At 42.7% G+C, this 14722-nt stretch overlaps 1 protein-coding gene across 11 annotated transcripts in view; it reads right to left on the bottom strand.

Moving 5' to 3' along the window:
- Nucleotides 1–9071: 9071 nt before the first annotated feature.
- Nucleotides 9072–14722, bottom strand: part of LOC147107033 (serine/threonine-protein kinase BRSK2) — a 1115513-nt gene continuing 1109862 nt past the window's right edge. For 2 of the 11 annotated variants that reach the window (XM_086008033.1, XM_086008034.1), the window contains one exon: nucleotides 9094–12352. In XM_086008033.1, the coding sequence (XP_085864159.1) occupies nucleotides 12126–12352 (227 nt within the window). In that variant the 3' untranslated portion in view covers nucleotides 9094–12125. Of the gene's footprint in view, nucleotides 12353–14722 lie in introns of all 11 variants that reach the window. The other 9 variants (XM_086008039.1, XM_086008035.1, XM_086008036.1 and 6 more) reach the window with 9 other exon arrangements.

Genomic DNA, 14722 nt, shown 5'->3' with positions numbered 1-14722 from the left:
CACTATCTTCTGTGTCCCCTCTGCAATAGTTTGCTCCAGGCCCTGTTCCCCCGTTCCCCATTGTGCCTCAGAGCTCCTTGAAATTTGGCACCTCCAGCCCCGTCCCGCCCACCGATTCCCATTACTGACTGCTTCTAGAGAATTTCAATGCCTGCAAATTTAACTCCACGTCCTGTTTTCCATAAGCTTATCCTCCCAATCTTGAGGCTTTTAATTACATTCCTACTACTTTTGTGGCTGACTTGGGTGTTGTATCCAGCATCGCCCAGTTGCACTCTGCTTTTTCTACCTGCCTCAGACATTGTCTCCCAGTTGGCCCAGCCCTGCAACTGGTGGCTGTTGTTTCCAGCCTGCCCGGGCTCCCAGCCCCAGTCCCCATAGCTCTTACTCCCCCACTGCCAACAGATAATACTGCTTCCCATCCCTGCTCCTCCCAGTTAATGGCTTCATAGGATGGCTCATGGGGTTATGGGCTTAGAGAGGATGATATGACAGAATAACAGCTGAGGAGGGAAATAACGATGGAGGGAATAAACCACAGGAGAAATGCTAAGTATTGGTGAGGGAATATGAAATGTGACGCGGACCACTTAATGGAGAGGAGAGGATACATCATTACATAGGATTACATAGGATAGACAGCACAGAAACAGTCCATTCGGCCCAACCAGTCCATTCGGCCCAACCAGTCCATGCCAGTATTTATGCGCCACTCGAGTCTCCTCCCGTCTTCCCTCATCTTTCAGCATAACCCTCGATTCCCTTCTCCCTCATATACTTATCATGAGATGGGGAGATCAGGAGAATACATATGGGATGGGATTAGCTTGCCGCGATTGAATATGGGAAGAAGGGTAAAGGATCGAAGCAACAACAACTTACATTTGTAGAGCACATTTAACGTAGTAAAACGTCCCAAGGTGCTTAACAAGAGCGACATCAATAAAAACATTTTTGACAACGAGCCACAGAAGGAGATATCAGGACAGATGACCAAAAACTTGGTCAAAGAGGTAGGATTTATAGAATCATAGAATGGTTACAGCACGGAAGGCCATTCGGCCTATCGAGCCATTTCCGACTCTCTGCAAGAACACTTCAGCTAGTCCCACTCCCCCGCCCTTTCCCCGGAGCCATGCAATTTGTTTTTCTTCAGGTACTTATCCAATTCCCTTTTGAAAGCCATGATTGAGTCTGCCTCCACCACCTTTTCAGGCAGTGCATTCCAGATCCTAACCACTCGCTGCGTAAAAACGTTTTTCCTCATGTCGCCTTTGGTTCTTTTGCCAATTACCTTGAATCTGTTCCTGTGGTTCTTGACCCTTCCGCAAATGGGAACAGTTTCTCTCTATCTACACCCCTCATGATTGTGAATACCTCTATCAAATCTCCTCTCAATCTTCTCTGCTCTAAGGAGAACAACCCCAGCTTCTCTAGTCAGGCCACGTAACTGAAGTCCCTCATCCCTGGAATCATTCTTGTAAATCTTTTCTGCACCCTCTCTGAGGCCTTCACATCCTTCCTAAAGTGCGGTGCCCAGAATTGGACACAATTAATCCACACTTGTCCAAGTGACTGTTAACTTTGTTTCCAAAAGCTTCCCTACTACCGAGGTTAAACTGACTGGCCTGTAGTTGCTGGGTTTATCCTGCCACCCTTTTCTGAACAAGGGTGTAACATTTGCAATTCTCCAGTCCTCTGGCACCACCCCATATCTAAGCCGGATTGGAAGATTATGGTGAGTACCTCCGCGATTTCCTCCTTAACCTCGCTCAGCATCTTAAAGGAGGAGAGGTAGAGAGGCGGACAGGTTTAGGAAGGGAATTCCAGAGCTTAGGGCCAAGACAGCTGAAAGCATGGCCACCAATGGTGGAGCGATTAAAATTGGAAATGGAAGTTGAGGGGACTCATGGGTAATAGTCAGTGAGAGGAGGAGATAGCTACTCAGTGGTAAGGCAATGGAGAGATTAATATCATGAAAGGCGACAAGACAATGACCAGAAATAAAAGGTAATTGTCGCAGTAGGAACAAGGGTATAGTGATAAGGGGACTATAGTGGTATGTCAGCCGATGGTAGAAGCAGGCTGAGTTAGGTGAAGTAAAGGAGTAAGAAATATGGAAGGAGCCACCAAAGCCTACAACTGCCTATTTCCCAACCCCACCATTAGAAAATGTAACTGACAACGCCCATCTTTGAGCAGCTTAGCCAAGTCAAAGTGCAACATCATTTTTATTTTACAGTAAGTGTTCCAAGCTACATCTTATCATCATTTCCCCTGGGTGCCTACACATGTTTTTCTAACACCTACCCTGGTGCTGTGTCTAGGTGCCACCTGAGGGCAAGTGTTGTGAGAGGTAGTTGGCAGTTGCTCTGGTACAAGAGGCTCTGGGGACTGAGGTGGCACTCGTCTTACAACAGCCGAGAGGAACCCGCTGTGGGCCGCACCCTTTGTGCAACTCCCTGGGCAGTCTGCCCCTCCACCCCCACGTGCTCTTTGAATAGACCTCCGAGGGGCTACCTGAGAGAACAGACCAAGTCCTGCACATAGTTGTAATGTTCATTGAACATCCTTCTTTTCATAGCAGGATCCACAAGATCATAGTCCATTTCCACCTCAGCCAAGGAAAGGTATCTCCAGAACCTCTATTGGGAAATAGCCGAGTCCTCGTCTACTCCCCGTTCTTCTGGCTCCCTCCTGCTCAGTTACTCACTTGATGTAATATCCTCATCTCCAAAATCTAGATCACCACCCCGCCAGGTGAAAGTCTTTGAGCTAGTGTATGGGATAGATAAGGCAGGTGATGGAAGGTAGTGTAATAGACGGAGAGAGGAGAAACTAGTCTGTGGCAAGAAACCTACCAAAAAGGTCCACTCGTGCTACATGGAGGAAGGTGACACTGACACCGAGAGCCAACTCTCACCCTCCGGACTGCTGGCCAGTGCTGCAAAGAGTTTGAGGACCTGACCAGGGCAGGAAAGGCACCAGCATACTCTTCACCCTCTACAAGTAACAGTTGGACAGCTAACCCTTCACAATGCACTCTGGTTAAGGAGGTGGGGGGTGGGGTGGTTACTAACATGTTATCTCACAGTATGGGTACCTATCTCCTCTCAGCAATTACTTGCATGCACAACCCTAAAACCCCTTCCTTCACTTCAACAAGGTGATACCACCATATCTCTGACTTCAGCTCTCCAATGACACTTAGCATACACTCCTCAACTGCCAGACCTAATTTATTCAATCTTGTTGCAGAAGAAAGTGGTCCATGAGAAGCAGGCCACTGGATGAGGAATCACCACCCTGAAACACCTCACGTCCCATGGGGAGGCACTCGGCTCTTGCCATGGGAGATTGTGATGTCAGCACCATATTGCCACACCAGGCCACTGATTGAACTCTCTCACTGTGGTCATGACATTCCTGTAACTAGCATTTATAATGGTGGAGAGCTTGAGAGGAGGATGAGTAAGATCATGCATTCAGCACTTTGGGCTGATGGTGCTTGCAAACCCGTCAGCTTTGTCTCTGGCCTGCGTGCTGGCCACTAGCATGGTTGAGGATGGGGATGTTGATGGCGCCTCCTCCTGTTACTTGCCTGGTTATCCACCACCATTCTTGACTGCGTGTGATAGGGCTACAGAGCTTTGCTCTGATTGGTTGGTTGAGACTGCTTGGCTCTGTCTATAATCTGCAGATTTTCCTGACCTACATTGGCTCCCGGTTAAGCAGCGCCTCGATTTCAACATTCTCATCCTTGTTTTCAAATCCCTCCGTGGCCTCGCCCCTTCCTATCTCTGTAATCTCCTTCAGCCCCACAACACCCCCCCCGAGATATCTGCGCTCCTCTAATTCTGCCCTCTTGAGCATCCCTGATTATAATCACTCAACCATTGGGGGCCGTGCCTTCTGGTGCCTAGGCCCTAAGCTCTGGAATTCCCTACCTAAACCTCTCCGTCTCGCTACCTCTTTTTCCTCCTTTAAGACGCTCCTTAAAACCTACCCCTTTGACCAAGCTTTTGGTCACCTGCCCTAATTTATCCTTATGTGGCTCGGTGTCAAATTTGTTCGTCTTATAACACTCCTGTGCAGCGCCTTGGGATGTTTTACTACATTAAAGGCGCTATATAAATACAAGTTGTTGTTTTGTTGTTGTTGTTTAGCATGCAGGGAAATTCCTCTCTAGCTCCCTAAGGCAATCGACCAAAGCCTCAGAAAACCACAATAGTCCATAAATCCTCAAAATCCCAGCTAACTAGCGACTTACTTTTTATAACTGGAAATGTCCATCTGTTTCATTCAGGAATTTGGCAAGTTTAGTTTTAAAGGGCTGTAATGAACCCATACCCACCATAACAGCTTGAACACACACCCAAACACCTAATCAAAGGGAGACGAATGTCTGAGCTCATGATAGTCTGGGAGGGAAAACGTCCCAAACTCTCGACTTTCTTCTGTAGCTAAACATGCAAGAAAAATATTCAATAAGGAAAATTAAAAATTCATAATAAGGATGGTGGGGGGGGGGGAAGGAGGTCAATGATATAAAACTTAATTTCATCTTCTATTTTACCAGCAGCTATTCCTTCTATTTTATTTCCCAATTTAAATTGCGCTGGCCAGAGGCTTAACAACATCACTGAGAATTTAGTAGATAATCGACAGCTCCATCTGGTACCTTGTTGTAGAGCAAAGGTGTCAGAAATAATTAAATTAGTAGAAATATGTGAAAGGGAATGAATGAATGAATTTACAGCACATGAATAAATTGAAAAAAATTATTTCCAAAACCAAATTAAGATAAGCGATGCAAGGTAGTTGCACTCCACATGGTTTAAGCTTTCTCTGCACCGAAGGAAATAAGAATTAAATTACAAGTTCTAATTTCATCATAAATGGGGAGGGAACTTCCACTGAATATATTTATGTTCTCACAAATTTGAGTGATTACAAACATTTATCATATTCGCATAATCCCAGCTATATTACCCAGCCTCCTCTGCCCATAGAAGAAATTCCTTAACCCATCAAAACATCAGTAGCACAGAACAAAACCCCCCGTCAGTCAGGTGATTCTTATTCCAATAAAGTTGGCATCAACGACATTATCAATAGACAAAGTATATGCTCATGGTCACCTCATTTTCCTTGCAGTAACCTGGAAATCCTTAATTGGGTAAAGGTCAAGATGTTTAAGTTATGAATCCAAGTCTAGTGTTCATTTATGCCAACCTTGAAAAGTAACAACTGCTGACCAAAAGCTTCAAAACAGTTGGTGCAGTCCCAACAATCGGACAACTTGAGATCACCCCCGAGTATAAGCCTTTGACATGTGACGTTCCTTTGTAACTTAAGGTGTGTGACTACCCAACATTCCTTCACTTGTATTGCAGGAAAGAAAAACAGATCAGAAAGCCCACAGGAGGAAATGCAAATGGCGAAGGCACAAAATTGGTAATGCATTCTGGAGTGAGGGGGCAGGGGGAGAGGGTGGGATTATGGGGAGGTTCTGGGGTCAGGCTCCCCAGAAATTTCTGAAATGGTGCACAAAAATTGTGCACTCCGGTTAATTTTAAGTAATTTTTTTCCCTTTACAAATGACAAATTTGTAATCTATAAAAAATAAAATAACATTTGGATTTCCAAACGACCAACCATATCAACACATCCCCAAAAGTTACCTCAACAGTCACTATTCCATATCCCCCCTCGTCCCACAGGCATTTTACCCCTTTGGGAAACTCAGAGACACTACACCCCATCCAACTTCCCACCCTTTCTTAGAGACACTAGCCCTGGCATTGTTCAGTTATCCTGGGATCACGTCTGGCAATGCTCTCTAGTGCCGACACTGCCGGAGTTCGGGGGTAGTAGGAAGGCACCTAACTTGTATAGGGCCGCTGAGGTTATAGTGCCACTTACGGGCACCTTCTTTAAACTCAATAATAATCTAAACACAAAGGCGTAAGATAATTTAAGACAATTTAAAGGTTATTTTTTCCCCAAAATAATACCCCAACCATTTTCAGGATTATGGCACAATTACCATCTGCTCAGAATTCCAGCATCAGAATCTATCAGACAATATGTAAAGTTCTGCCACTGAACCTGCCTCCAGAATCATCAAATTACACAATAGCAATTACATTTCAGGCCGGGATACCAGCTCATCAGGCACCAGATTCACACAAGGCCAATTATAAAAATCACACAAGAGCACACAAAATCTACAGGGGATAACCTGATGCCAACACCACAGATCAGACAATACCACCTCACATCCACAACATGTTCACAGAAATGATAATTACAAAGGCAATGCAATCTGCACACCATGTCTTTGCTGGCCTCAAACTCAGATAACTGGGGGGTGGGGGAATGACAAGAGAGCTAAAACAACAACATAAACACAACAAATACAGCTAAGAGACATACCCTATCCTCCAACTAATAGAGAGCAATGCCACAGGAGATTCACTAGTGTGAACATAGGACCAAGTGGCAATCATGAATGCTTTGCCTACATGTTGTGCCAAATAAATTACTGCAATGACACCCCACCTTCCCATATCCACTCACTTTGTCATTTAATATTGCCGAAATAACCAACAATAATTATTTATCAACACATATTTGGGGCAAATCCTAGCTGATCGATTTTGGGACAATACGTTTTAAGACTATTCAGCCCCTTGTGCCTGTGCTGACTCTCAAAGAGCTATCCACTTAGTCCCATTCCCCTGACCTTTCCCCACATTCTTTTAATGTTTTCCTTTTCAAACACTTCCCTTTTTAAAGTTATGATGAATTCAGCTTAAACTGCTGTTTCTGGTAGGACACTCCATCTCCTAACAACCCCTAGCATAAAATGTTTTCATAACTTCTCCGTTTGTTACTTTGCTGATGATCTGAAGTTGACATAGAATTCACAGAATGTACAGCACAGAAACAGGCCATCTGGCCCAGCCTTTTCCTACTCTACTTCATCGAAACCTATTAATACATATTTGTATTCCTTTCTCCTGAATTCCCTACTGGGTTTATTAGTGACTATCTTATATTAATGGCCCCTAGTTCTGGTCCCTCCCACAAGTGGAAACATCTCCGCTATGTCTACCCTATCAAACCCTTTCATAATCTTAAACACCTCTATCAGGTCACCCCTCAGCCTTCGTTTTTCAAGAGAAAAGAGCCCCAGCCTGTTCAATCTTTCCTGATAGGTATAACCTCTCAGCTCTTGTATCATCCTTGTAAATCTTTTTTTGCACCTTCTCCAGTGCCTCGATATCCTTTTTATATGATGACCGGAACTCTGCACAGTACTCCAAGTGTGGTTTATCCAAGGTTCTATACAAATTTAACATAACCTCACTGCTTTTCAATTCTATCCCTCTTGTAATGAACCCGTGTGCTTTGTTTGCTTTTTGACGGTCTTATTAACCTGTGTCGTTACTTTTAGTAATTTGTGTGTCTGCACCCCAAAATCCCTCTGCTCCTCTACCCCATTTAGACTCTTATTTTCCAAAGAGTATGTGGCCACCTTATTCTTCTTACCAAAATGCACCACCTCACACTTATCTATATTGAAATTTATTTGCCAATTACGCACCTATTCTGCATGCAAATTTACGCCCTCTAGTTTACAATTTAGAATTTAGGGGGTGCATGATCGGAGAGATCTGGGGGTATATGTGCACAAATCGTTGAAGGTGGCAGGGCAGGTTGAGAAAGCAGTTAAAACATCCATATGGGATCCTGGGCTTCATAAATAGAGGCACAGGTTACAAAAGCAAGGATGTTATGATGAACATCAACTGGAGTATTGTGTCCAATTCTGGGCACTGCACTTTAGGAAGGATGTGAAGGCCTTAAAGTGGATGCAGAAAAGATTTACAAGAATGGTTCCAGGGATGAGCGACTTCAGTTACATGGATAGACTGGAGAAGCTGGGCGGGGGGGGGGGGGGGTGGTTGTTCTCCTTAGAGCAGAGAAGGTTGAGAGGAGATTTGATAGAGGTGTTCAAAATCATGAGGGGTCTAGACAGAGTAGATAGAGAGAAACTGTTCCCATTGGCGGAAGGGTTGAGAACCAGAGGACACAAATTTAAGGTGATTGGCAGAAGAACCAAAGGCGACGTGAGGAAAAACATTTTTACGCAGCGAGTGGTTAGGATCTGGAATGCACTGCCTGAAAGGGTGGTGGAGGCAGACTCAATTGTGGCTTTCAAAAGGGAGTTGGACAAGTACCTGAAGGAAATTTTTTTACAGCGCTACAGGGAAAGGGTGGGCAAGTGGGACTAGCTGAAGTGCTCTTGCAGAGAGACTGATCAGTGGAAATAGTTTTTCCCCATTTACCTTATTAAAACTCATAATTTTGAATACTTCTATTAGAGCTCCTGTTAATCTTCTTTCTAATGCTTCTCTAATCTCTCCCAATAACCAAAGCCTCTTTGTCCCTCAGTTCACCACTTCTACACTCTCTCCATGGCCTTAATATTTTTCCTAAGATAAAGCAGCCAGAACTGGACACAGTGGGGGTAATTTTGACTTTTGGTCAACAGTGTAAAATGCTCGGCTACCCGTTAAACACCTCTCCTGATTTTTGCTTCCGTTGAAGTCAATAGTTTAGTGGGAATTCCAAAGCGCGAACTGCTGTGACCTCAACAAGCTGTTTAAGCAACCAATCACAATGCAGAATTCTCACAGACAGGGAACCAGGATGTGAAGAAGCTGCTTTTATTCTGCTTTTTAAAAATGTTAGAGAGAGCAAAACAAAGGTTGGGGCCCTCACGTGGGGAAAAGGTAAACCTGAAATAAACATGAAGAAACTTAAAAAATATATAATTCTTTTAAAGTTTCTTAAAAATTGTAATTTTTATTCGAATGGAGAAATTTGACACTCCACAAAATTAAAATCAGTTTTTCAGGGCCATAACGTTTGTTTAGCAGTCAATATGTTGTTAAAACCCCAGTTACACCTAATCCAACAAGGTCTAACTTTTAATGGGGTATTTAACAGCGATATTACTGCGGAAAAGCCCAAGTTTTCGGCAGTTTTACTGATTTCCCTGATTACACTGATTGTCGGCTATGGGGGAGGGGGGGTCCACAGCACAGCCAGTGTCGGAGCAGTGAATGGCTGACCACAACTTCAGGATTTCTGCGTTAGGATGCGCATGCGCTACATCCTGAAGTTGCGGTCAGTTTCAAAAGGGTGATAAGAGTGAATTCCGGGCCAATGTTTTGTCCATGATTTAGAGGACTTGCTGGGAGGTCTGGAAAAGGTGTATGATTTAAAACAGAAAGGGATGACGTGGAAATTACTGCATAGAAACAGTATAAGATACTGACAGAGAGAAATATTAGCAAGTAAGGTAGTAGTGAAAATGGAAGAGTTATGAAATGAGAAGCCTGTACTGCAGGAACGAATTACCATGGGCCAACATCACCCTCTATTGATCACCACTATTCTTGTTTAAAGGCAAAATTTGGACTTTACTACAGGATGGATCATGTAACATGAAAGTACTTTCAACATCTAAGGAAACAATAGTCGTTTTATTTGGACGGGAGAACTTCATGGCATATACCATGGTACGTAGATATTCTGCGATTGTGAACAGATATTGATGCATGTGATGTCAATACAACCCCTAAATGGATAAATGTGTGTATTTAGTCATCACGTCCCATTTTCTCTCTTCACAGAGCAAGAAGAATCCGTAAGGGTGAAAAAATATAGGCCTGCCAGGAAACTTCTTTACTGTTGCTTCACACTAGTTGCAGTTAAACTGCGGAGGCCTAAGGCTGAAGCAGTACTTCCTGGAGCTGAACTCACAACCCATGCCCAAGTTCAATTCAGCCAGCTTCGCACTGGAGTTACACAACGTGTGTGGATGTGAAGCTGAAAGCAGACTTCATTGTGTAGTCTCACTGGCCAAATGGGCAAAACAAAAATGTCTCTTTGGAGCCTGGAGATAGAAGTAAATTATTGGGCAAACCATAAATCAATTAAATACATTAAAAAAAAATCACATTTTCAACTAGCATTGTGCTGTGTAAAATTATCTGCCAGAAACAGTTACAAGTCAGCATTAAACCCATTTATTTATAACATACAACCAGTCTCGGATCTCGACCAGGAACGACCCCAGGCCAAGTCTCAGGCCTTAGACCTGAGGACAGTGCTAGTGCTGAGGTTTTAGATTTAAAAAAAATGTAATTTCACCTTCAGCCCATCTTTAATCCCAGTAGCAATGTTTCTTCTTGCTAAAATTACAAATGATCAGAATTAGTGTGTTTGTGCTACATGATTAAAACTTTGTAAACTTTCTAAACTGTTCCGGGCACTAAACAGTCTTCGGTTTTGATATGCAGAAATTCTTCAGTAGGTGGCATTTTATCTCACCTGGACCAGTACACAGGACGATAAAGGAATTCTGCCATCTAGTGGCCACCCGCAAAACACCAGCACACAAAATTATTGGAATTGAATGAATTTATTGATCTTGCACTGAAGTTGCTCCCAGTTATATTACAAGGGGGAGGGGGGTGGGTGGGTACATTTGATAGTTGGTCTGTTAAATAAGTAATTTTTTTTTTCTCCAAAGTACAAAATAGGAAGGATATCAATATAAGTATTGCTTTATTTCTTCCCCTTCCTGCTTGTACCGTCCATGTTGTAGTCCAGCCATTTTGCAGAGGTACGGTGTAAGGAAGCATTAGTTTGTGCACATAGGAGAGCAAGAAAGAGGACAGAGCATAATGGGAACAATTACAGCAACATCATGCAAAGAAAAAACCTTGTCTGACATGCACACAGTTATACAAGATAAATTCAATAACAGTAACCTCCAGTGGTTCAGAGTCCATTGTTGATTTACTTATGTACAAGAACTGGTCCAATAATTTTACCTGTGGAACACGCACACTGATATGAAACTAACAAATAGCAATATAAGGTAATCATTTCAGACACTACTGCTATTCTACATTCTTAAAGTACTGTTTGTTTTTTTTAAACATATACTACAAGTTCCTTGAATCGGGACAGAATAAGTTAATATTGTTCACAGAGCTCTGATAAATTGGACAAAATATTTTTTTTCCTTTAATACAGTAAGTGTTGCCTCTATAAGTCATTCACAATGAAAGACAACATTCATACATCTAGACGTTCTGCTGATAAATTACTGGGATTCAATAAATAAGATCAGAAAGGGGGAAAAAATATATATAAAATGTCCACAATAAATGTAGCCTTTTACAGCAGTGGGTGATCAAACCCCCATGATAGTAAACCAGCAACACGGTTCAGTCGAACATGGTGCCCTTGTGAAATGAATAAAATATATATATATACACATATATATTACCCTGAAAATAAATAATACTGACAAACTTATAACTGGCAACACAGTGTTTGAATCTGTTTTTTTCTACAGCTAAACAAGGTGTCACAACTAGACAAACAGAATCTATACAGAGAGTAGGGGAAGTACAAGGTGGCGTGTTTGTTACACTTGTACGTGCTTTAGTTCGTTGCTGCGGTGTTGTCTGACCCCCCCCCCCCCGATCTCTTACCCATCAGCAGCAGTCTCACCAAAGTCCTGTTTCAACAAAGAAAGTGTCCACTGTAGCTGCCGGAGCTCATGTTGCCATGTGGTGCCGTTCAATTCCCCCCCCCCCACCCCACCACATCCCCTCTCTGATGGACAATCTGCTGCTGAAGGGTGTCAGTCTCTCCCAGGGTTTCCGTTCCTTTTCCTGGGACGCAGCAGATCCAGATTGGTCAAGTGTTAAGCGTCAAAAGGGCGCCAGGTTCCCACATGCACCAAGATATCAGCTGCCTCTCCTTCGACAAATGTCCGCAGCCGCAGGGTTCACCAGATGGGATTTAACAAGTTTTCTGGATAATTCCTGGCAGCAGAGTGGAAATAAATCAGGTCATCATAAAACGAGAGCAGCAAAAACAGGGAAACAAATGTTGTAGAGGGGGCTTGCACGTGCTAATCCTCAGTTTATATATAATCATTCCGCCATACAAAATCTGTCTATGGACATTGTACCGAAGTAGTCTGTTATTTACATCCTTTTAGAACATGGGACTAATTCTAAATGGATTTAAGGTTGGTCCTGTGTCCCATTACTTGGCACCATCTTTGCCTTCTCTTTCCCAGCTGGAAATTTAGAGTCTCCTCTAGAACCATAGTCAATAGTATCAGAATCATTCCGCTTGCTGTTTGTGCCATGTTTGGTTGGCGTAGCTGGCGGATGAGCTACCTGCCCATTGTTCTTCTCGTCTGAAAAAAGTTGTTTAATTACGTCAAAGAAGTTACTCAATGGGCTGCCTGGGTACACAAACAGAAAGAAAGAAAGAACAAACAAACAGATGAACAATGGGTCACGAGAGAGGTGAAATGAGATCCATAGCCACAAGTGCCTGAAAGAAGAAGCATGTCACCACTGAGCCTTTGAAATCGCAACTTTTTTGGTTAGTTGGCTGGTTGGTTTGTTTGGAAACGACAAAGTCAATTACTTCTTGTAACTCATATATATATATATTTTTTAAGTGGCTTTGGAGTCTCAGTTTTTCTACTTGAATGGAATTAGTTGACGGAAAGAATGGAAGAGAGCACTGAAGATGCTGGAAGGGTGAGACTGTGTGTTATAAATCTCATCATCATGAAGAAACGACTCATGAAATAACACTGGACGGCCAGCTGGTGGCGCCATCCAAGGGGTATAACTACTCGGGCGTGGACCCAGCTTGTCCAGGGACATTTTGTAAGACAGGAACTAGTGAAGTACAACTAGACCTTCATGTTTTGAAACAAGTTGATTAAAGCCTTGCTTTATACTCAAACCAAGTACGTAGTGAGTTTTATTACGTCACTGTGTCTCACTGGAAGAAAGGATGTTGCTGAGAAATGTTTATTAGTTCCTTCTGAGGACATGATTACTAGTACAGATGTAACAAACATTTTAACACAGAAACTCTTGACTCTCTTACATCTTTCTTTTTAAGTTGTGATTTTCTGACCTGTCTTGGAGAGAAAGAGTGGGGGGGGGGGGGGCGGGGAGGAGGGGAAAAAAAGAGGAACTTTAACCCTCTCCAGACCAGGGCTTTTCCCAACAGTAGACCATCAGTCTGGAAGTGCAGCAATTTACAGTATCTGGAGACTACATTACTGAACACGACTGAAGCCCATGCAGCCTTGACTGGTATCATTCATCAGTAAAGAATCGGAGGCATTTAGTGTTTACTGTCTCAATGCTTCACTTTAGTGACAGAAATACTTTTAGGCTTCCTGGCTGGAAACGATTTCATGAGCTAATTACTCACCATAATACCTCACCATTATTTAAAAGAGGAAACCATTCTAATTTATATTCTGCATAACCAAGGTTAAACTGCACGTTAAACCTTTGTAATAGCTTTTAAGGAAGGGCACCTTTCAAGTTGCACGCAGACTTAATAAAACTGACAAATTATTTTATAAATTTAATCTTCACACCCAGAATATTTTTCAAGGCTGCCATCAAATTCGTTCTAATTTAATTTCACTCCTTGATGGCTCAGTTGCTAAGTACATCGGCCGATGTGGAAACGAATCATACAGATCAGAAAGTCCCAGGTTTGACCCCTGCTCAGTGATGAGTTAACTAAAGTCAGCTGGGGCAGCAGTACACTTGGCCTATGGACAACGAGGGTCCTGCTCCTGATCCACTGCTGGAAAGTGGGCCAGTGTCGACACTGAGTGACGACAGGATTGAACTCGATTGTGATAAACCCCACCCCATGATCAAATATCCAGCCAACGCTCACTGCCCAGACTCACACATGAAGAATGACCACTTGGACAAGATACCAGAGGCCTGCTGCTGCCTGTAAAACTAAACCATGTGTTCAGGAGAGGAGGGGAGGGGAGAAAACTGGCAGATAAATAACCTTACTTCAAATTGTACTTTTTAAATGTTTAAATGCAAGTTTAAAAAGAAAGTTTCTTTAAGTATGTGGTTTATGTCAGAGATTGTTGATTTAACAAAAAAGTGTAATGCATGTCGTATGTTGCTGTTTTAGTTCAAAGACTCAAAATTTAGTACATCTGGTTGAGATGATGTTCCCTAAAATGCTGCCAAGTAATTAAACAATTCACCACTCATCCGTCTCCCAGCCCAGAGTTGGATATTCCAAGACCTATCACTTTGAAAAGAAACTTTCCTCACTCAGAAAGTTCTTAACCTGCCTGCTAGTGCAGTAGAGAGAGACACAAGCTATCACAACATCTGAACGGTAAATGCTATTATCTGCCCGATAAGTGAGCAGCTTGGAGGGAGGTCATAAAGCCATCCAAAACCCTAACCATCTCACCGTCCAGAATCAAGGAAGATATGTGGAAGACCTAAAATGGAGTAAACTGCCAGGACAATAAGATCAAAAAAACATTAAAAAGCGGTCAAAACAACTGCCAAATGTTTTGAAATTCTAGTGACATCAACAGCAATGTGCTTAACAAGTCTTGTGACAAGTGTGTTAAAATATATATATTAAAACGATTTGCATAAAGGGATAGTGTTGATTGATAGGGCTGGTACTAGCAGCAAGTCAGCAACTTACTATTCACAGTCCTTCAAAGTTTACAATGAAAACCAGCCTATTAGCACTTTATACAATATAACAAGTAGTTTTCTGCTTAAAATCTCATTAAATTGAAGAT

This window comes from Somniosus microcephalus, chromosome 15, assembly GCF_052327205.1.
Source record: "Somniosus microcephalus isolate GS21.2 chromosome 15, FLI_Smic_1.0, whole genome shotgun sequence".
In the NCBI taxonomy this organism is placed as follows: Eukaryota; Metazoa; Chordata; class Chondrichthyes; order Squaliformes; family Somniosidae; genus Somniosus; species Somniosus microcephalus.
Note: the sequence above shows the minus strand (reverse complement) of the source record. Positions and strands in the feature narration are given on the sequence as shown.